The sequence below is a fragment of the Nothoprocta perdicaria genome, unplaced genomic scaffold (genome assembly GCF_003342845.1).
Source record: "Nothoprocta perdicaria isolate Ctin4 unplaced genomic scaffold, notPer1 scaffold_310, whole genome shotgun sequence".
In the NCBI taxonomy this organism is placed as follows: Eukaryota; Metazoa; Chordata; class Aves; order Tinamiformes; family Tinamidae; genus Nothoprocta; species Nothoprocta perdicaria.
In genome coordinates this window covers 714957-738372 of record NW_020455545.1, presented here as the reverse complement: position 1 = coordinate 738372, position 23416 = coordinate 714957, and the positions used below count along the sequence as shown (strand labels likewise).

Here is a 23416-nt window from a genome sequence, read left to right as displayed (position 1 = left end):
GCACAGGGCTGCATTTTTAAAACTCAAGCGGGTTTTAAAGATCTTCAAAGAAGGAAACTCCACAACCTCCCTGGGTAGCCTGTTCCAGGGCTCTGTCACCCTCACTGTCAAGAAGTGTTAATTCTTAAGTTCCTCATAGGGCAGATGTTCTAGGTCCCTGATCATCCTCGTAGCCCTGTGCTGGATTCACTCCTGGACTTAATGATAGGTCCCAATTCTGGACAACACCCTATTCACCAGACCAAGCACCAACTGACTGCTTGAATTGCGCATTCTCATTTTGCTACAAAGGAATGATTTTCAACAGATATATTTAGGCATTTCCTGAATCACAGGTTCAACTATAAAAATGACTTCAAAAATGGAAAAGATCGTTCATTCCAGTAAACAAGGTCAGAAAGCATGAACAAGACATTTCTTTCACTTATATACAAGCAACGCTTCACTAAACAGATTTTTTTGAGGGGAAACAAATAATCTGATTCAACAACAAATTATAAGAAAACAAAAAAAGTTTCCCTTTTTAGTTAAAATTGTTACAAAAATGAAAGCATTCTTATGATTTGATGTATACTATAAAAATAAGGATAACGCTGAAATGTAGATGTTTCTATTTTTCTACTCTTATTGAATAATTTAAGGACACTTGATTCTGACATTTAAGCTACTGTAAAGAAAAATGAGCAGACAACACCATGTTTGATGTGCCTTGACATAACCAAATATTCCAACAAAAAGCAGTTTTTCTTCCTGTCTTCCATAGGTACGTAAATGTATTTCCTATTTCTGTCATTACAACGCAGCAGAGTAGGAACCACTGTTAATCTCCCATGTGTTTAAACATTCACAATTTCAAGAAACACAAAATCAAGACTGTGATCTCCCACTGTTGTTTGCTTTACTATTTGTAATAGTCTGTTCCTTTCAGAAGTTGTGAAAAAAGAATGTCATGCTAAAAGTTTTCAAATTTTCTCAACAAAATGTCAGAAAGAAGTTAAAAGAACAGTCAAGTTTTTTTCTTATGTTTCTCAATATACGTCCCTTCTTCCACTTCATGCCTGTCAAGTCATTCTTGTTTCACATGAAGGCAGTTCAGCCTTGGACTTCTTTGAACTGATTAAAGAGATCAAACAAAACTCTGGTCTTCTCTTGAGGTAAAAATAAGTTAAATGTCAGTCAAACTTAACATATTAGAAATTTGCCTGGACAGCCAGAACTGGGATTTAGACATCTGAATCTTATTCTAAAGGTGCATAGACATAAAAGGCTTGTAACTGAAAACATGGAATCTTGGAACTCCACAGATAAATTTGATTAGTACACATTATTAAAAGGTCAGAGGTTAACTTAAGACTATTTAACCATTACTCAAAACTGTAAGCAAAGACAAATGAAATTTGCTTTTCATTTTATTTAAATTTTCAACTTTTTTTGTCTCCAAGAACGATTCCTCCTTTCTACAAAACACGTTTTGGTTTCACTCATATTGCACCCACTTTTAAACTAGACTTGAGATGCCAGCACATCTACCCTTCATCAGCTTAAACTAAGTGTGGTGAGACCAGTAGTGTAGCTTAAAGCTGCTGCCTCATTAATCACAAGCCTTACAAACATTGTTAGCTGCATTTAAAAACTCTATCAAAGGCTTTTCCCAATTTAAAAATGCTTACATACATAAAGAAATGTTGGATGCATGTTATCATCCTAATCCAGGCAGTTTACWGAGTGACAGATAAGCGCATATATTAAATCATTAGAGGAAAACTAGTGTATGAGTGCATGAGATGAGAAAATCACAGGATAAGTTCATTTTAAATACGGCATGTAAAAGATTATATACCAATGAAGAAACTGAAAATACAGTTTACCAGTGCGACTTACCGGTCTTTGTGAGATATTGAACATTCTTCATGACTCCCTCAGTGTAAGTTCCTGGCTCATAATTGTCCATTTCACCAGAAACAATGTGAGCTACTCTTGAAGCGCGCCCTCGGATCGCACCTGCTGCACGATCTAAATCATCAGCATTTTGTTCTCTCAATGCAATGATGCACTTGTTTACATCCTCAAGAATGTGGCTTTCTGCAAAGAGAACAAAGTTTATTTTTAGATGGCACCTTTACACAATGGGACACATTTTAAACGCTTCCTTTTCCTTTGTAAGTTTGAACACAGATCTTGCAACACGACAACTACACTGCATTGTCCTTGAAAATGTAAAGCTACCTACTGATTTCTAGAATTAAAGGTACTGCAAGACATTTGAGAAAGAGCAGCAATAATCCAGTGAGATACAAAGCATTAGAAAATATAAAATCGCACAAAATCTTACCTATGTAGTGAATACTTGACCAATGAAGGAAATTTTATATGGATAAAAGTTGTTACTTACTAGTGAAACCTTATCAAGTCATTGCGATAAAAGGTTCCATAAAGATTTTTATATCACAAAAAGAGAAACAAATGTCCCAACAAATAAACTAAACTAATTCTACATTTGCTTGACCAGATTCTCATATTTGAGCAAAATGATTATATGAATAGAAGTAGTAGTATTTGTGCTGGTACTGGAATTACCTTATTACTGTAATATGCTATATGACTGCAAACCAGATATTATTTTTCTACACTTTAGATTTCATATAACTTAACAGTAATGTATTTATGGTATTATTATATGGATTACTATTTTAGATATTACTGCTGCTCCTTAATAAGTACGTTCAAAGGTGTATCACAGAAATATACATGAAGTATTACTGTATCAATAAAACATGATTCTGCACCCCTGGCTTTGTTCCTACAGCTATATTATTTCTCCCTATATTCTTCYATCTTATATTATTTCTTCCTATCTTCTCTTTATTATGTAATATTATTCTTCATTTTTATCTTAATAATTACAATATACACTTGTTAGAATCACTGTCTGCCCAAAAGCACATGCATGCAAAAAGTATATACATGCAAAATATTTTTATTTAGTGGAGAACTTGACACAACGCCTGTACTGGCCCCACTGCAGACTCCCAGACTTCGCCAGAGTACAATGATACGCACACATTCAATAAGCCTAAGACACCTTGTTCCCCACACTGCTACTATTCAGTGACAGCCTTTCTGAACACACTGAGCTAATGAGAACAGTATCTCTGTGTTCTGAAGCTCTTTCCAGATAAGAAACTTCACAAACAATAACACATTATTTCACTTGCTTTTCCCTTAGATACAAGCAGGCCTTTATACATTAGATGGTGGGAAAAAAGTCCAGCTGAGTTTTTTTCACCCATATCTTTCTTATAGGTGCTTCCTGCTACTATAAAAATGCATTAGATCAATTTCTCACTTCAATCCAAAAATTCCAGTGCAGAAAAGGAAGATCAGGATGATGCATCTTCTCTTTGCCATGAGTCACAATGTCTAGTGTAAGAGTTAATTTTCACAGTGGATTGATAGATGTTTAGAGAAGTCATCAGATTGCCACAGCCACCAGCRCAATTATCACGAGTAGGGCTCCGTGCATTCTTATTTTCTTTTGGGATCTCGATGCTAGTAGAATTGGCCAAAAAGTGTATTTCAGCTGAACTAACTTTTGGATAATAAAGCTGTCTTTGGCAAAGCCATGACTCAAACTGCCTCTGGGACAAAAATCAATAGCTCTTTCTTTTCATATTGTCTGAAGAAAAAGACAGGAGATGCCTTTCCATTACACTTGGCACTGATAAGGCCTCAACCGAAGCACTTTTATTAAAGTTGGGCACTTAGTTCAACAAAGTTGTGGAACAAATGAAGTCTTTCCAGAAAAACAGAAAAAAAAAAATGATTAGAGATTTATGAAAGAGCATATAAAGAATCAAAAAAAAAAAAAAAACTGTTGTCTGGTCTCTTGAAGACAAAATTGAAAATAAGAATACTTTCTGCAAGTCCTAAAGCATAAAAGCATATTCACTAACGGTTAACTCTGACTAAAAAATAGATTCCTACCTTTTACCATATACATAATAAAATGGATCAAAGAAAACTAACCTTACACTTCCTTTCAGATGACTCCTGGCACTAAGGTTGAATGAGTAAGATCACTGAGGATAAGCTGCAAGACCCAGTACATAGCCCCTTGTTAACATTTGTCCCATACTCTGCTAAACAAAACACATATTTCTGGCACCTGGGAGGCTGGATGTGGAATGCTGTGCAGTTTCAGGCCCTCCAGCAGAGCAACTGTACCGACAAACTTAAAAGAGCCCATCAAAGGGCCACTAAGGTAGTTACAAGGTTAGCACATGCAGGGTATTGGAAGAGAGGCTTAGAGAACCTGATTTGATTAGCCCTGAAAAAGAGGTAAGGGGCAATTTAATGACTGTCTTCTGTAACAGAAATAGGGCTCTCTGAGAAGACTAAGCCACCTTGTTCTCTTAAGTGTATGACAGCAGAACAAAAACACGGTGGCTCTTTCTACTGTAGAGACAGTGGCTACATGAGAAAAGCTACCATACGGTACAAGCATAATGGTGGGGAATGAAGATGAATGCAGACAAAGAGCTGAAGACGTAAAGTAGCACAATGGAAGACGCTTTAAATTCTGCAGAATCAATCACTACCTATGCAAGTCACTACTGATGACTTCTGCCTACAAATTACAGCAACATGCACTCCTTGTAGAATAAACCCCTTCACAGATTTTGTCATAAAATTCTTTTTGCTACCACCAGGTTTCACACAACAGTTTCTTTCCTTCAGTTGGCTATGATATCTTAGAATAATGATAAGTCAATAATTAGTATGCTTCCCTGTTACACTTTTTTCATGTCTCCACTGGAAAGTGGAGAAATATGTGCCTTAGAGACCCATGTTGTATTTTCTGAAATGAGTGGCATCCAGCTCACGAAATAAACCCCATTTTCACTGGGATGCATGTCCAATGGATTTATTATTTTCCTCAGAATGTTACCATAAAACTTACTCCTTTTATTTCTCTCCTCCATACTCTTCACACAAGAACTAGAGGAGCTTCTTCACTAATAGATAAGGTGCAGAAAACAACTGTGCATTTTCACTTAGCTTTTTTCCTTCTCATTTGTTAGTTTCTGTTAGTTTTTCAGTAATGTATTAGGAAAAGTGTGTGGGAGAGGAATCGCATGAAGAAGAGAGGATCCTCCTTGAACATGTGACAGGGCTGTGTCATCCCCTAAGCACTCCACAGTCCTTTGTTTGGTCTACTCTACCCCTCTTGTCCCTTTTGAAGGCAAAGCTACTTACTGAGCTGATGGTACTGAGCTGATGGATTCAATGAAGCAAATAGAGGTTATAAAAAAAACAAGTTACATTCTCACTTTTAGAAAAGTAGAGATTCAATTTTCCAAATCATTTGCTCTGCCAAAAGAGGAGAGCTGAAGTCTGCAGTTTTATTGCCTTAGGTGAAAAATGACTTGGCCCTAAACAAACTATATATACATCTGTACTCTGCCCTTCTATGACTGGGAAATGGAAAATTTATTGTTGCTTTCCAAATTCTGCATTCAAAAGCCAAACCTAGCTAAAATATCTAACATCATAAAAATCTCTTTTAAAAATTCAAAAGGGTTGTAAATCCTAAATTAAGTAATTGCTTTGTATCTGAGTTTATGTAAAGGTAGTTGTAGATTCAGCTTAAATGTTACTCATTAGTTAATAAGAGTCTTTTGAACAATGCATTAACCAGCCAGATTACAATAGTTCACAGCACATATCTTAAAACGGATACATAAATAACACCTCGGTTAATGATTCCAAGGTAAGGTCCTCAGGAAAGAAGTGGTGCAAGCTTTCTAGTTTGGACTAAGCGTTGTAAAAGAAATGTGCATTTACTAGTGTATGGGCAGCATCTGTCTTTGCATCCAATGGAATATTGGGATAATTGATCACCTTCAAAGGTATTTGATTTTCATTGGGAAGGGAATAAAGAAACAAAGTTTTATAATCTATTTCCTTCGACTAAATTAGTGCTATATAATTGGAGACCTTTTTGCATTATCTATTTTACAATGTGAGTAACAAAACAGGTGATATTAAGTGCTAGTCATTTTAATTATGTCCATAAAACATTGTCAAAATGTCATTTCTAGATAACTGTTCAGGTGAAAAGACTGGCTTTATGCTAATATTCTCTTGCAATAGCTTTTTACGTGCTGTACTGAACATCTGATGAACATATAATAGTTCTGTTTGACACAGCAACATTTGTCCTGTCTGTGGCTTGGTTAACAGATGGAAAGCATTTAATTGACAAGAGTTAATTCAAGATAGAAAACTCAAAAGCCCACAAAAACAATGAATTCTTGGATATGATAAATTAGGGAGTTTTCTTAGCAGAAATACTATCAATTCATCTTCAGACTGTGCCATTTACTGGTGAAAGTAGTTATATCTCATAAAATAACAAACTTGAGGAAAAAAAGCTGGCTTTTCATTTTATATTTCGATTAAACATGGCTCCCTCTAGGATCGGCTTCCCTRTAACCTGCTGTTGCATACCTTTCTTCTGTTTATTTTTTAAGAAGCAGTAGAAACACATACAGCTGTATTAGCTGTTTGTTTACCTATGGCTACACAGTATCCTAAGTATACAACGGGATAGTGGTAAATATAATACTAAATTGTGAAACAGAAAAAATTGATAAAGGTGATTGAGATAATGCAATAAGAGGTTAGTATTGGGGATTTTACAAAACCCACAAAGCCCAGAAACAGACAAGCTTTTAGTTGTCTCCACATGTCTCCAGTTGCTAATAGAAAATTCAAGTATTTAATATGTGAAGTTCAAAAAAAATTCTCCTTTTATTATTACAAGATTATTATTAATTCATTATTAAAAGATGTATTCTCCTTTTAATATTGAAGGAGGTGTAAGACTAGACATTATGGCAGATCTTGCATGGAAGGATATTCTTGCATAATTAAATAAGTAAGAATCAGGGACAGCATTTTCTTTTAAACACTTGTGCAGGGATTGTATTTCCGAAACTGAATTTAAAGGATCAGTTAAATTACATTAATAAAATCACATACCACAAGTTACCTAACTGCAATACAACCTGCACTGAAACCTCGTAACAGTTTGTGTGTCATACCTTGACAGACAAAGTCTGGCATTCCCCAACAGAGTGGCATTGGCATTTTAAGCTCTCAGTGATATTGATCAAAAAATAATTTTACACAATTGCTTGGTTGTGCTTATGAAGAGAACAACTTTTAGAACTCTCGTGCATTTTTCTAGCACATCTCATTACAAGATGCAAGCAAATCAATTCCTACAAAACTGCACAGGAACACGAAAACACTACCGCCACAGCTGCAGATGGAAGGCCATTAGCAACCAAGCTGTTCGGAAATAAGCACAAAAAAATTAATCCCAAGTTGTATCAAATTTATGCACCTTACATTATCCTCTAAAGGGTGCCAAAACAGACTTTTACTATAATCAAGGATGAAACAAATTCCAAATTCAACAGCCCTCAAACTTTAGAAGAGTATTTTAGTAGTTTGTATGGGCTGTGCTGAGAAAAAGTTCTACCTCAGTCTCAGCATCAACATAATGAAATTCAATAAAAAACGAACATAATTCAGTATAAATTTTCATTTATGAACGAAAGCTTTAATTACTCCAAATGGCCAATTCAACTATAGAACTGCATTGCCTAGCTACTGCATGCCACATATTTACCATGTTTTTCCTCATCAAAGATAGCCAACGTTAAAGTTACCACCAAAAACTGTAAATGGCTATCACAATTCTAAATGACTAGTCAATAAAAGAGACCACGTGTAATGTCAATAAACTCAACACACATAGTGAAAACAAACCTATGTCTATACATACTATTGAGCTATAAATTAGTCATTATTATTAAGCAGAGAATTTTCTAGTTAATGAAAATAATTGCCTAAAGAGATTAGTTAAATGGTAATTTAAAGGTAAACAATGATAGGACTTCCCAGGGAACCCCTCATAGTGAAGAAAACAACAAAGATGATAATCTACAATGCATATCTATCTTAAATGCTACACCGTGTTCTGGTCACTACTCTCATCTTAGAAATCAAATAGATAAACATACTGACGCTAGCAACAGGAAAACTTTTTCACAAAACACCTTACTAAATTACTAACAAACAGAAACAACAGCGAAGGGTATGTCCAGCAGGCTTTGACACAACTTTAAGATGATATCATTAAAAAGAAAATTAGCAAAGGGTGCATCAGGAGAAGCTGGTGAGAACTTTGGAGAAACACGTGTGAATCTTTCCGCTCAAGAGCCATGGGGCAGGGGGAAGAAATCAAAGCAATTTTCTTACACCCCAAATGAGCACAATTAGAATGGGATCAGTCTTCAGCACCACTGAAGCACCACTACAGTTGAGCCAAACAAACTGCAGACAAAAGGCAGTAAGATCCAACGTAAAATTTTCCTTCCTATTTGGACATTGTTTCTTTATAATACATAAATCTGTATTTAGATTTTTTTTTTTTCATATCTCCTCTCTTTCAAAAATAATTGTATGGTATTTTCCTTCTGCAGATCCCAAATAGCCAAAATGAAAATAGGAAATATAATGATAAGTCTCCAAATAGGAAGGTAAAAACCAAGACACTATCTCCATTGTTATGTTAACAGCAAATTCATAATTAGAAGTGTATACGATGCAATAATAAATAGGAGGCAGAGGTAAAATAGAGGTAAAACAGGAATAAGAGGAAACAGAACTTTCAACTGTGGAAGGAAAACTAACTATCAAGAGAGATAAGTAAGCCAGAGTAATTTCAAACATGAGCCGGGTCAAGTTCTGAAATTTCATGTTACAAATACTTACTGACTGAGGCTTGACATTAGGATACATTGTCTTCTACTGTTATTAATCAAAGGTCTTTTTTTTAAACATAATAGAAGAAACAATGCTACAACATTAAAAGAAGGGTAATCTCAGTTTTCCAAATGAAGAGCACCACAAAGCGTCTTAGAACTTTTAATCACACAGTCCTGTTTCAGGACAGCTTTACAATATCCATACGGAGAAAATGGATGGTATTATATTCCCCTTAATAAAGGGGAATTATGTTTTCTTTTGTAAACAGTAAAAATAGCCATCTTCCCACAGCCAAATATCCCATTTTAAAAAACTAAACAACTTAAGAAAAGCTAAACTAATTTTGATTCCCAGGATACAAAATAAAACAGTATTGTGATTTGACTTTGGACAAGAGATCAGCAAGGATTAGAACAAGGGCTCTCGCTTCCTCAGAAAAAGAAAAACCAACACATTATGGTCCACATCACATACAAAAGGGAAGCCACAGGAAGCAACCACATTTTCTACTGCTTACATGTGAAATGGGCATTAAGTCCAAAAGCTCTGAGTCATTACACTCTCAAGAAAAAAGCTCTTCTATAAACATATTTCCACTTATATATATAGTTCTTCTATATGTACTTAAATATATATATAAACTTACAAGCCTTAACAATTTAACTGTAGTTGCCCACAGACAAATATTACAGGTGGAAAGAGTCCAAAGACCACAGATTTGTTATTCGTAAGTGAGAATTTGGTAAACCTACACAAATAACTGTTTTTGTCAGGAACAAACTTAAAATAATTATGTCAGGATGGTTTAAACAGATGCTACTTAAATTTAAATGTACTCAATTTTGCAACAATATGCTGTTCAAAAATTAAAAGCATCAACCTACATACTGACAAACTGGAAATAAAATCCTGAGAAGTTTCAGTAGAACCAGAGATGGATTTTTTTTTCTTTACAATTTTCAGAGAAATTTCTCCATCCTTAAGGAGTAAAAGATCAGCCAGTACAGAATAAATAACTATTTGTACAAAAGTGCAAAACACAAAAACTGCAAGTCTATGGTTTTAAAAAGATCATCATGATATTCTACAGGGTCTCTGTCTTTTTTTTTTTTTAATATACATACACACACATACATAAGGATTCTGTCAGAATTGTCTACGAGTGAATAAGAAACTAKAAGGATCTAGATAAGTCATGTAATATTCAATAAGAAGGATCAGACGCTGCTACGTAAGCAATGAAATTTGTGTTTAAGTAACAGAATCCTAGTTTTGGCCAAACAGAGCAACAGAAGGACCATTATAGCCCAGCTATAATTAGTAAGACACTCTAGGGTCCACAGCTGAAAGATTACACATACCAGAGAAAACATGCTACAGCAACAAGACTAAGCACATAAAAGAAGAAATTGATTGTACGAGCATGAGAGCCCTGTTAACAAACACAGTTTAAGTAAAGGAAAAAAGATTTTGAGGTGAGCTAGAAGCTAATTATACGTAGCCTAACATCATTATGCTATTTTTAAAAATCATAGGGATTAAACTAGAACAAAGGTATGTCAACCATTGCTTCTGATAAAAAATAATGCCGTAATGGAGTAAAACAGCTAAAAACACAGAAAAAAAAAGGTTTTTTTTCTTTCTCTTTAAGTGATCACAGACTGTGTACATTATTGGTGTTAACACACAGCTTTCCTAGATCTGCTAACAGTAGAAGGATACTAGCAGGTTGGAAGAGGAGAAGATCAGCATTCGAAATCAGAAAATCTTAACATAGACTCATAGTAATGCAAAAAATATGTAGTAAAGAAAAACACTGATAAACAAGAGTGTGATTATGCTGTGAGTGCAGAGAGAGGAAGCTATCTAACCAGCAAAGGTTTATGACAGAGTAAACGTACTTCATAATACATCTCTGTTTTGGGCATCCATAATATATTAATTCTTTGAACCACATCTGGGCCATTTTGGAACACAAAGAATATTCTCAAAGTCAAGGAGAAAGGCTCAGTTTCTGCAGGAAGTCAGAAAACTAGGACACTGCAGTCTATGGGATACTGGAAATAAAAAAGACCACAGTGACAACAGAGGCAACCCGTGCACTGCCTTCACATGCATTTTAAAACCAGCACTTAAAAGTTTCATATAGTTTCTCCAAGCTAGATGTGCCGGTATACATGTTAGAAGGCATACTTCTGTGAAAGACAGGCTTGACAGATATAAATGAGCTTTCAAGCAGTCAGGAAAAAGAAGCAACTTTGAGATGGAATACAATGAAAAAAATAACACTGAAAAGGAAACCAGCAGCAGCTACTAGACTGAAGGTCCAAAAATGCTGCATATTCACGCATGTGAGTGGCTTTAACAAAGCATGCTTCTTTATAAGCTCACGTGTTGGTCCATTTATGCCTGAACAAATTAAATGCCAGTGATGGCATGACTGGCTCTACAGCTGAGGGGGTGCTTTTATGTTTCTGTGCCACCTCTTCATGGTGCCCGACAGATACCCCTAACAGGGAAACCAAGGACAGCTGTCCCAGGGTGATGGTGGCATCTTGTGGTTGCCTCCACCCAGCTAAGGAATTATGTTTGAACCTCGGATGTAAGGGGCTGGGGGGAAACCAGGTTACCCAGATTGTCTTCCAAGCTCTACCTATTTAAGCGGATAGGCATCTTCTCCTCTTGCAAGATATGATACAGCATATTTGCTGCTGAGTGGGGACAGCTTTGCTTGAGGCCTTTGACGGCTGGAGTAGACTATCCAGGAGTTCCATCCTGAGCCAGCATCTGCGCTCCCTGGGTGTTGGATCAAGGAACGCACCCCGCTGAGGTCCTCTGGCCACGCGCAGGACGGCAGGGCCAGTCCAAAGCCCACTGCTTGTCCTCACAAGACAGTGCATGCATGCTGCCTACCTTTAGCTCTAAAGCGGAGGAAAAACTTTTTACAGAGCTGGTAAATCGGATCAAGTCTTCCAGAACTCGCAGGGTTCTCAGGCACTCAAGCTACACTATCTTTCCGACCTACCAAATAAATTCCGAAAGAGTTGGATGCTACCTTCTAGTSCACATTTAACTTGTCTATTTAGACAGAGCAGCATACGAACATTTTCCTTTCCCAGAACACAGTGGCAGTGCTAACATACTGAAGCAAAAACTGACTGTGGCTTGAACCTTTCCTTAGTGTGTCTTAATAACTAACTCTCTCTATATAAGACAACAAAAACCTGCCCAAAGAAAATAGATGACATTTTCATAGAAATCTTTCACTTAGCCTCCACAAGCATGACACTAAGTTAAACATTCATCAATTTATTGTGTGCCAAGGAATCTTGCCAAAGCCTAGAAAAAATGTTGTACACATGGTTTAGAACAAGCACATGACTGTTTATTTCTGAACCTCATAATATGTAAGCCTATATATCATTGCTATTTAGAGCATCTGCTTTCCCTCACCATAAGAAAATGTCAATCATTCAACTATGTTAAGTGAAGTAATATAAAATGCACTGAAAATACAAGAGTGTACTCTGGAAAGATTATTTGGCCAGTGGCATACATTTTTTACCTGAATTATTGAAGGAATTTCTAACTTCCATTCTTCAAGTGAAGTTAATTTTGAGAAATATTGAAATATGCATTTTAAATAAGTCACGGGTCTCTAGATAAAAATATTTAGTTCAATTAATTCAAAGGAGGAACTTTAAAACTTAGGAGATTTCTTTTTTTTTATTATTTTTAAACAGCTCTAGTACTATTTGCAGGAATTTCAGTATGAAGTCCTGCAGGAAACATCTGCAACCTCTTGGACTCTATAAGGAAGAATAAGAGTTCCCTAAAAGAATAACTTGCATAAAAGAAATCTGTTGTACTTTTCTGTACCAAGAAACATGCAGGAAATCAGCTCGGAAAAAACAATGCTCTATTTCACAGTAAATTGTCCTAGGTTCAGAGCTAACCCAGTTGACAGGTATACCAAGYGAACAACTGAAGCAGGGAGAACTTTCATGCTTGGAGGCAAAACTAGATCTATATCCAACAGTAGGCAGGTAAGCTTTTGAGCAAAAGCTCTCCATGTTACTTCCAGAGAAAAAGAAAATCTAACTGTATTTCACACCATAAACATAATACCTTTAATACATGCATTTCTCCCACGATGACTTTTTCTTATTTCTTTTTTTCCAGTTAAGAAAAAAATGTGTTGGCGCTTGAAAGAGACATGAAAAATTAAAATCTGACATTGTGTCTAAATTTGATTAAATGCAAAGTTTCAATTAACAGCTGGCTAACCAGTATATGTGACCYAAAGGAGTATACTTTTGTTTCATAGTAGATAGGACAGAAACTCTATGCTGCTTTGTTGAAACACTCCGTGAAGAAATTTCATGAAATTTAATAAAGGGATTAGCAAGTAGTCAAAGAAAAAGCATGAGTATTTCCGACTTAAATAGTTAGCTAAAACCAGCAGTGATTATAACCTTAGAACATGCCAGAGCTCAGGGAAAGAACTAAGCTCTGGGCCTCTCAGAGCATGCTCAAATTCATTCCTTTTTTGGCACATACTTATAATTTAAGCCTTAGTCTAAATGCCAGAAAAAGCAATGAGATTTAGAACCCTAACATCAAGCAAATACTTCCATGTTGTGCTGAAGAGCAGCTGAATCTAGATCATGATAATGGTAAAAATGTGACAAATATGACAAATATGAATGCTGCAAGAATATAATCTTTCATTTTGCCTTAGCATCTATGGTCTCAGTAGAAGACCAATCCAAACTTACTTATTAGAATGTAGCTATTTATGAAGTGTAATTCTGTGTTCATTTATTTTAAATCATATTTAAAAGTAATACAAAAGACTTCTATATTTCTTGACATACATTGGCAATACTGTCAAATTCACTTAAAGGAACATTCTAGCAAAATATATTTTAACGGGATTTTCTGCACACTCAAGTCTCATCTCAGATAGTATTTTATCCATTTTCTATACTTAACTTTTTACAGATATTTCTACTAGCCAGTACCAACAAAAGAGTGCTATAAAATCAATTAAAGTCATGCACTGGTGAAGTTATMCATCAAAGAACACTTAAATTGCTCTCTCCTGACTACACCGAGCCTTTTACTCGGAAAGGGCTGGAGCACTCATTTCTGCTTATAGCTTTTGCACAGTAATATCCATGTGCCAATCACAAATAAAAACATTACTCAGTTATGGAGACTCCAGTCCAACAGTTTCCAGTTACCATAATGAATATGCTGGTTTTGAAAATAAACAAGTAGAGCAATGAACATAAAGCTAAATCCCTTATGACAGTCCATCTTCATATTTAATGAACCAAGAACAACGTAGGGAAAATGTCCATAAATCTTATTTCACTAATGCCTTCAAACTACTGAGAACTGCCTATATTTTTGTGTTCGACATGGCTATGTAAGCCAAGTAACCAACCCTAACAAGTGGGATTAAGTTCACTAGAAAAGGATGGGCAAGCAAAAAGCATACTAACCATCACAAAACATAAAAATAGGTAAGAATTATTTAAGATGTTTTCCTTCTGTCCAATGTTACATTGATGCAAGAGAAACTGAAAACATAGCATTTTGGTTTTAAGGTGCAAGTAATAAATAGCTATTTTATATCTTCTCTTTCAATCTTCAGGAATCTCACTGCTTCAGTAACAACTACTAACATTAAAAGTCCCCCCAATGAAAAGAATTTGTACGTATCCTTTACTTGACAAATATTTCTAACTCCAAAAATTCTGAAACACTACTATGGATCTGGTCAGTTGAGGAGGTGTTTTTAAATCACTCTCTTTTTACATGAGAAATTAGCCCACGTGATTTGATCATTATTTCTGTATTTATCACAAATTTCTGCAGAAATTGAATCTTCTATATGCAAGTCCAGAATCAATCTGGGTGCTTAAATACTGCCTGTACAGCTCAAGGAAATGCTGAAGTGCCTAACAAAACTCACATTAGTCTTTTTTCGCCTCCGCCAAATTAAAAAGCAATAAGTGCTCTTAGAAAATTTCTCTTCTTGACAGCATGATGTTACATTCTTCTATGCCTTTAGTTCTGCTGAATGAACACTATGTTGCACTACTATATTGAGGAAGGTAATTTGGGGAGGGTGAGAGGAGGGGTGTGAAAAAAGGGATCAAAAAATATTGTGAAAATGTATTTTAAGGGTATACACATGGATATGCAATTCCTTTCCTAAAAGGAAAGGCTTCTCACAACTGCAGAGAGAAATTTGAAAGTTAGAGCTAAATGAATCTGAAACACTAGATGAGAGAATTCAAAGCAAATGAGATTCTGCTTCAGGCACTTAAAACAGTTTGTTAAAACCACTTTGACACACTTTCAAAGTTGTGCTGAATAGAAACAGCTACTTGTGCTGTCGTGGTATTCTTTTAAAAAGACATAACAGCTTCAAAAAGTTTTACGTGAACTTATCTTGCATTGGCTTGCTACTGAAAACATAACTCTCCCGATAAGTTTTCAAAGTATCCAAAAGAATAGTAAGATCTTAAAATTATCATACCTGAAACAGCAAGAAAATCATCAATGCTCGTTATATCATCCACAGCTTCAGTAAGAACACGGATATGATTCTCCCATGTACTCCTATACATCTCCATGTTGTTTCTTACAACTTGGCTTTTTGGTCTGGCAGCAAGAGCTAAAGCAGCATTAACAACCTGCACCCAAAAACAAGCAAAAAAAACAATATATAATGCTTACATTCTCTGAAAGAATGATGATTTTTACAAATAATACTCATAAGTACTCATATTATGATATTATGATATTATGATTTGTATTATAAAATAATAATTTAATTCTTAGCAATTGATAAAAGGAAACTAAGAAAAAATGTGCTTGACAAGAAGAACGAAAATATTAAAACCACTGAAAAGACATACTGATGTTGGCTTAACAAAAATCAGAACAGCAGTAGGAATTCRATGCACCTACATGATGGTGTTTCAAAAATATTCTCTATGCTCAAGAACAAGGGAAGACTAAAGTAAGTTATTCTGTTTCAATAATACATTGTACGTGACTACCATTAGCTAATAAGAGTTGATACTATACTATCTCATAGCATAAGTACATTTCCAAAGCCACACTTCTATAAAAGAAGCAGAGCAATACTCAACTATTTTGGAGAGAATCACTGTTTGCTCAGAAGCATAAATATGTAAGAGCATAAACCCATCACTCACTTCCTGAAGAACTTAGTATTTCCTCCAGGAAAAAATGCTAGCATGACATACTTAACTATTTGCACAGTGAAGCCAATATGGCAAAATTTATTTATGCCYTCAGTAAACCACTGTTCACAAAACAGTGCTTCTACTTCATTTAGGAATTCTTTTTACGTGAAATATTTCTAGTCATGAAGAATCTAACAATTAAGATGTTCTGGGAAGATCAATGACTTCACAGTTCTGTCACATGTTTCATCACTTGGAAGGAAGACACTGGCTAGAAGTTAAGCTAGACTTCCCAGACTAGTTGTGTCACAAAGACAGACATCTATTTAATATCATAGGGGTACCATTAACCAAGAGGGCTTATGATTAATGACCCCACCTCATCCCTCACTCTAAACTGTACACTTACCAACCATCAAATGGCTAGTTTTTCTATTGCACATGGTATTATTTTTTCCATGTCTTTAGCCCTCGGGTCCATTTTCCTCATCCTGAAACCCAGCAGGATATAACTCAAAATAGGACTGAGAAAGAGACAAGCTGCTGCCTACAACAKAGAAGAGTCTTAGCCATTAAAGAAGCATTCAAGAAAAAAGATGATAAAAAAGAAATGGAGAAATGGGTAATTTTGTGGAGTGATACTAAATACTTACATATGCCACAATTTACATATTGGTCAATGAATGTTGGGAAGATGCAGAATACTTCCCAGAAACCAAGTTGGTGTGACTGAATTCTAGGTTAGTGCGACTGCAATTACTAGTTTACAATTTGTTTTGCTTTTTTTGCAAAAACAGTCRAAAGGAGATTAGAAGTGGTATTACTGGAAACACACAAATATTATCCCTAAATGATGTGCAAATGAAACACACRTACTGTAATCTGTCTCAAAGCATCTAGCAAGTGTTAAAAGAAAACAAAAAGCTTTATTTAAAATTATTCTGTTTAAAATAAGCAATAAGAGTTTTAAGAATGTAAGTCAAGCTGCTCCTTCTAAATCAGTGAGACATGCTTCTGTGTGCCAGTCTCAATAGTAAAGCAGAATTATCTAATAGTTACAGGAATCAGAAAAAATAGTTTGGTACTTCCTACTTCTACGGTTGCTTCCCATGTTGTGTTCACTGATGCATTTCCTGATGGCATTTGATTTGGAAATGAGTAGAGCAGATTGTCAAATTGCCAGATATGTTTTGTGTTTGATCATTATACAAATATAACAGACACATCACTTGCAGAACACGCTACTTCTCTTTGCTTCCTTAATGACATTTTAGCAAAACTTCCTTAATGACATTTTAGCATGGGAGAAACCATGAAAACACAAGCAGGGTAGTCATCTGCTGCATTGCATTTACTGCTTCTTCTGTGGAAATCATTTAAAGGCCCAAATTACAAATATAGAAGCTGACAGTGGTTGTGATGCAGCCATAATCTGTTGAAAGATTGCTCTCTGCACCCTCTARATCAGACATTTCCCTGAGAGAGGTACCGCAAATATCCCAACTCACCAAGTCTACTCCTGCACCACCACTTAAGACAGTTCTCTCTAACAGCATCTTTCAGCGCTGGCTGTACAGGCTGCACGTGCCATGAAATAAAAAGCAGCTTTGCATCTAAAGGATTTCACCCACTGTACCTAATTTATAAAAGTCATGAAGAGATCACAAAACTGCAAACACAGGTTTTAGTGTCCCTGGGKTTTTTTTTAAGTGCTTTCTTTCTCTTACCTGGCTCCATAATACATCTGTTAGGTGTGCTCCTGGTATAACGGCCAGCAATAAAAGTTCTACTCAGACGGCAGAAAAGAACACGAATTTGTGGAGAAAAGTCTGATGTGGATCCTGAATGTTTGCTTCACCTCTAGTGTTTGGTAGTTACTGTTTGCACCTTGCCTGTCACAGTGCCAGCCATAATGCTTGTGTCTGTTCCCCTTCAAGGTGCAGAACTAGCCCTGGGGATCCCCATTAAGCATCCAATCCTCCATATGACATGAACAAGACCCAAAAGCTGGGGGAGTAGCTGACATTAGCAGTATGCTGAATCTGTGAAACAAAGCTGTGTCACAGATGGAATTGTATCTTAGTGCCATCTTAACCTCCTGCTTCAACACAAGGAACATGTTATGTTCTAATGCACTTTGTAATTAAAATACAAGGAAATTGTATTTAGTTATTAATGCTCTAAGTATTTATATTTGCTGGGATTTATTCCTTTTCATTCATTTTCAATCCTCCTCTCTCTTCTAAGCACCATGAAAACATAAGTTTTATAAAGGTGGTATTATTTTGTTGTCATGTCCTACTACAAGCTTGCCTACAGTAGATCCATCCTCTTCTCCTGAGAGGACGAGAAGAAACTCATTCATTTTCTTATGACAAGTCTCTAATAATAATGTTTTATTGCCTTTCTTTCCTTCTCTAGCAATTCTGGTATGGRTCTGTCACCAAAAAACTTGTCATCTGTGAAAAACTCATAAATTCAGAAAAAGAGATGAAGTTGGAAAGAGAAAAAAAAACCTCTTCTGAGAAGAATGCTTTCAGATTTTAAGGACACACAGCAAAATAAATAAATTGTTTATAGAACATTAACAGCATATTTGTGCAGTATGAATTCACCACGAATGCCTTCCAGGAACTTTAAGAAACTCAATCATTCTCATGACTTCCTAATGCCTGTGCTAACTGCAGGTGGGACAAGCAGAGAAAAAAACAGAAATCTTGTGTACTGCTACAGAGGATGAGGCCACTCAGCCTGCCTAGTTGGTATTTTAATATTACAAATTGGAAACTTGTTGGAGATTCTTTTCTAACACAACAGATGCTGCAATATGAAAGACCAAAAGCCTCAAGGCATTTTGTAGTTAATTATTCTCTCTCTGAATACTATCACAGAATAGCCAAGCAGCCATCATGAGATTTTCAGGGGAATTCAAGAAGTTTAAGATGGTGCTGTTTCGTTTTTAATCTTAAAACTCTAATTGGAAAAATTAAAGCAAACACCCGAAGAAGTCTATCTGCATAAAAGCAGATCAGATCTAATACTTTATGATGATCCCCAGCTCTAGCCACCACAGTACAACAAGCAAAAATGCTACACACCACACCAACCACACAGAGTGACTTTAAAAAATTACTTTATCATTTGATCTGTATTACCYCATGATGTCTGTGTATGAAATCTGGATGGAGAGGAGTAAACTGATAGAGCCCAATGAAATCAGTTTGTGCGCCCTTGCTAACAGCAGTTGGAGCAAAACAGCAGCAAGGTCTCCGCCTCAAGAATGAATTTAGTTTCATAAATATGGAATCTAAAATACAGTTATTTTTTGTTAATAAGGTCTTTCAACAGGAGTACTTTTTAATAATTTTAGTAACATTCCTCAATAGTCTTAATAGTTGTCAGACCTAGTACGAAAGATTCAAAGGAAGTATGCAATAGCTCAAAACTAAGTTTGCTGTAATGAACCATTTATCCAAATTTCCTCTATTTATCAAGCTGATAGAATCAAAGTGTAACAATTCTCCATTTCTCATTCCCCCCCCCCTTTTTTTTTTTTAATATAACTGTAGATTTACAAATGCAATTTAGACTCTTTAGGGTGACTGATACAGATACTTCCAGACAGCCAAACTAAACATGTTGTAAGAACAGAATTCAAACAAATTTAAGCAAACTCTTCAGTTCCTAGAGTAAGCCACCTGAGCTTCTTGTGTAAATATTTTGCTAAAGCACATGAGGAACCATAAGGTACAATGCAGGGAGGAGAAGGTGTAGGTACCAAATGAATTACAGACAATCTGCTGAATAGTAAATATAATGTTTTTAAATGCTCCTTTTATGCATTTAAATATCCCTTTATTGAATTTTATAAATTCAATAAACTAACGTAAATAGTTAGGAACAAAGTCTTTGACRAGAAACTTTGACAAGAAACTACACCTCCTAAACAAATAAAACAAAAATTTAAGAAATCTCAGTTAATTCTTTACAATCTTCCTTTTTTTCGGGAGGGGGGGTGGGGGGTGGTACAATTAGTCATCAAGGCAAATCCTGGTGTTTACTGCAGTTATAGCTGTAGGAGAGAATACAAACTTAACGCTTTGATTCTCAGAAGAAATACAGCCTTAGATAGAGTGCTGGGACTAAGGGCAGCTAACCTCAATTTCACCAAGACACTCAAAGGGCAGATCGTGCCACGAGTCTTGTTCCTCAGCTACCTCATATAATGGCCACAGCATGATGTGTAGTATATAGGACAGCCTAGTCTGCACAGTATGATGTTCTTTTGAAAAACAAGCATGAAGATGCCCTTAAGAGCCAAAAGGTCTTACAATATCCATGTAGGTCATATTTTACTGTTACTGTACACTCACTCTCACCTGCTTCCAAATAGGTCCTTCAAAAAAAAATGTAGGGTTATGGTAAGTGAACAAATGACCCAGTTCTTCCACAGAACCCTGGTCACACAACAAGATGGAACACAATTAATTTTGTGAGTTTTTTTCCCCTAACTCCTGCTTTTTTGGTTTAGTGTGGAAGACATGGTTGGTGGGCCACCTGAAAGTATATTAGGTCAAACTGGAGGTATATGTAAATAAAGAATCCAGGCAAAGATAAATCTGCACTCTCATGTGCTAGTCTCCTAGGATGTTTTTAATCTTTCTCAACTCTGAAAGGTTTAAGACTTACCTGCAATCCTCACCTATTCCACAGGAACAAGAGGAGACAGATTTCTTAAAATGTACCACAAAAGTGAAACATATAGGTAAAAATCTCAAATTTTAGATTAAGAAATAATTCTGCAGATTTCCAGCTTTATTGCTCAAAGCCAGAAATGCATTAACTTGCTTTTGCAAATATTCTGTTAATATTTATGCAAAATAGTAAAGAAACCTTCCCTCCCAAAAGTTTGTAATAATTTGGCTAGAAATTATTTTTCATTTTGTGAAACATCTTAGCTACTTTTTATTGATTCTATTATTATAGATAGAATACCTATACTTTATAAGTTAGTTGCTCATGAAACGTTCATGCAAATRCAGAAAGAGTAAGCAATATGTTTTTTATATCACAATTTCTTCTGCTATCTCAAAACATTTCAACCCTTTTGTTGTTTGTTTGTTCATTTATTTTTTTAAGAACTGTACTGTCAGTGTAACATTAGTGTTTGCATATAATCTAATCATGTAAGGGCTTCCCTCCAGGGTGTGCAAATTCTATATCTGCCTTTTTCCCCACTGCTATATGGAAAATTTCACTGCTCAAAACTGCAAAACTCCAAGATTACAAGGGTTTTCCTAGTTTGGGAGTCTTTTTAACTCAACCTATCCAGATTTCAATGTGAACATGACCACTTCAAACAAGTTATCCTTCAAGTGTAYTTCTGAGAATAAGAAGTAGCTTTTACCATGAAGATCTAGAGACCACTGGGGAGTTCTGCATGCAGATTTCCCCCTTCCAAACTCTAACTGATATGCTCTACAGGGATCTTAAGAGATGATTATTTATTTCCCCCATGGAAAATTTTTTAATGATATAACAAAATCGTTTTTACTGTAAAAAAAACAGGAGCCTTCTGTTATTTCTTACTTAAGTAAAACACCAATTGCTTTCAGAAGACATGGTGCTTATCTTGGAAAGCAGCAAACCTTGCATGATGAATACCTAACTAATAATTACATAATCAGAATGCATGCACACCACGTTCACCATTGAGACAATCAATAATCATCAACAAATTCATCCCAATTTTACCCATGAAGTTAAAAAATTAATTTAAAATCAAACTTTCATTTGGAAATTAAATTTAAAAAATTAAAACTTATAAACTTAAAAGGCTGTGAAAAAAAATCAATGTTGAAGTAAAAACAGTATTTTGGAATTTCTAGTAGCACATTCACAATACTTGAAGTGTACGTTTTCAATAAAAAGAAAATTACATCTGGATGCATAATAATGTATTTAAAATGTGTATTTGTACCCTCAGAGAAACAAAGAACTTGGAAGAAATTGTTCATAAAAACCTTCTTACAAAAATTAAAACAGCAATAAATTAAAGCAAAGAGTGAGATGGAAAATACTGAACTGTAAAAACATTATAGAAATAGACACAAGCTGAATGATTCAAGAGAAAACACTGTGGGTCTGTAGATATTTTCAGGCTATCACATTTTCTTGACATGTATGAGTCTTGCCATTTACTCAACAGGCAAAAAATGGACTCCTCAACCTTTTAAATGAACATATTAATATTTGCTCTTCACTTTCTATTTCAATTGCATTTATCATTCAAACACGTGTGAAGCAGTATATTCAGACCACCATGTAACCCATACTGTTCTTTTAAGAATTAATGGTTTTGAATTTATACAGCCTCAAGGTTGATGAACTCAGATTTACACAAACCGATGTGTTTTGCTTTAAATAAATCACAATTGCAGAATTTATATATATATATATGTATATGTATATGTAATTTTAAACATGACAAATACAAAAGTGAATACCATTTCGAAACTAATCCCTTACCAAAAATGTATGTGCAGCTGTGCACTCAATTGTTTAAGGCAAAAATCTCAAGCTTTTAGACTGCTGTTAGTARGAGAAATTCACACGGGAATATATATGCACACTAACTCAAGATGCAGTAATACTTCAGTAATATTGCAGTAATACAATAGTGTAGTGTAATACTAAACTAAGTACGTTAGTAAGTAAACAAATATATTAACTGATTTTTTTTTTGCTGATGAGTTATTCTTTGGTCTCAGTTTAACTAAATTTTAGTGTGAATTGTGTGCAAGTTTTAGCTTGAAGGATGAATGAATATGAATAAACATCTGTGTTGTGTAACAAAAACATACACCTAGTGCACTGTGATGGAAATTAATCGAAAAAAAGTCATACCTGTGGGCACAAAACTTCTATGTGATTAGCTGCCATTTGGACAATTTTCATTCCATCTTCATTTGTTGACAATGAACAAGCAAGATTAGCAACCTTAAATAAATGAAAAAAATGTAAGTATGTACTCATCTCCAGACTCTAAAATACACCAAGAATATATTTGCGAGAAAACTTATTTTTTGTTAGAGAAAGAACATATATATTCATATCTTGGCCAAGAACACATTTGAGCAAGAAATTAAGAAAAGAAGCATGATGGAAATGAGACAACGGATGACAAGAAGAAATCTCATGATCTGTCCCCATCTTAGGGGTTCAGCACATAATAGCAGTAGCGYGGCTTTCTCTTCTGTTTGGATACCATTAGGAAATTTCAAATTCAGATGCTAAGGCTTCAGCTAGATTAGAATCACAGAATCATAGAATGCCCAAGGTTGGAA

General features: G+C 35.3%; 1 protein-coding gene across 1 annotated transcript in view; it reads right to left on the bottom strand.

Annotated features, from left to right (window-relative positions):
• The window catches only part of CTNNA3 (catenin alpha 3), a 314978-nt gene that overhangs the window by 29686 nt on the left and 261876 nt on the right, over positions 1–23416 (bottom strand). The window contains exons 10-12 of the mRNA XM_026042683.1: positions 22977–23069; positions 15395–15551; positions 1882–2082 (exon numbers count right to left, since the gene is read on the bottom strand). Coding sequence (XP_025898468.1) covers positions 1882–2082; positions 15395–15551; positions 22977–23069 — 451 coding nt within the window. The remainder of the gene's footprint in view (positions 1–1881; positions 2083–15394; positions 15552–22976; positions 23070–23416) is intronic.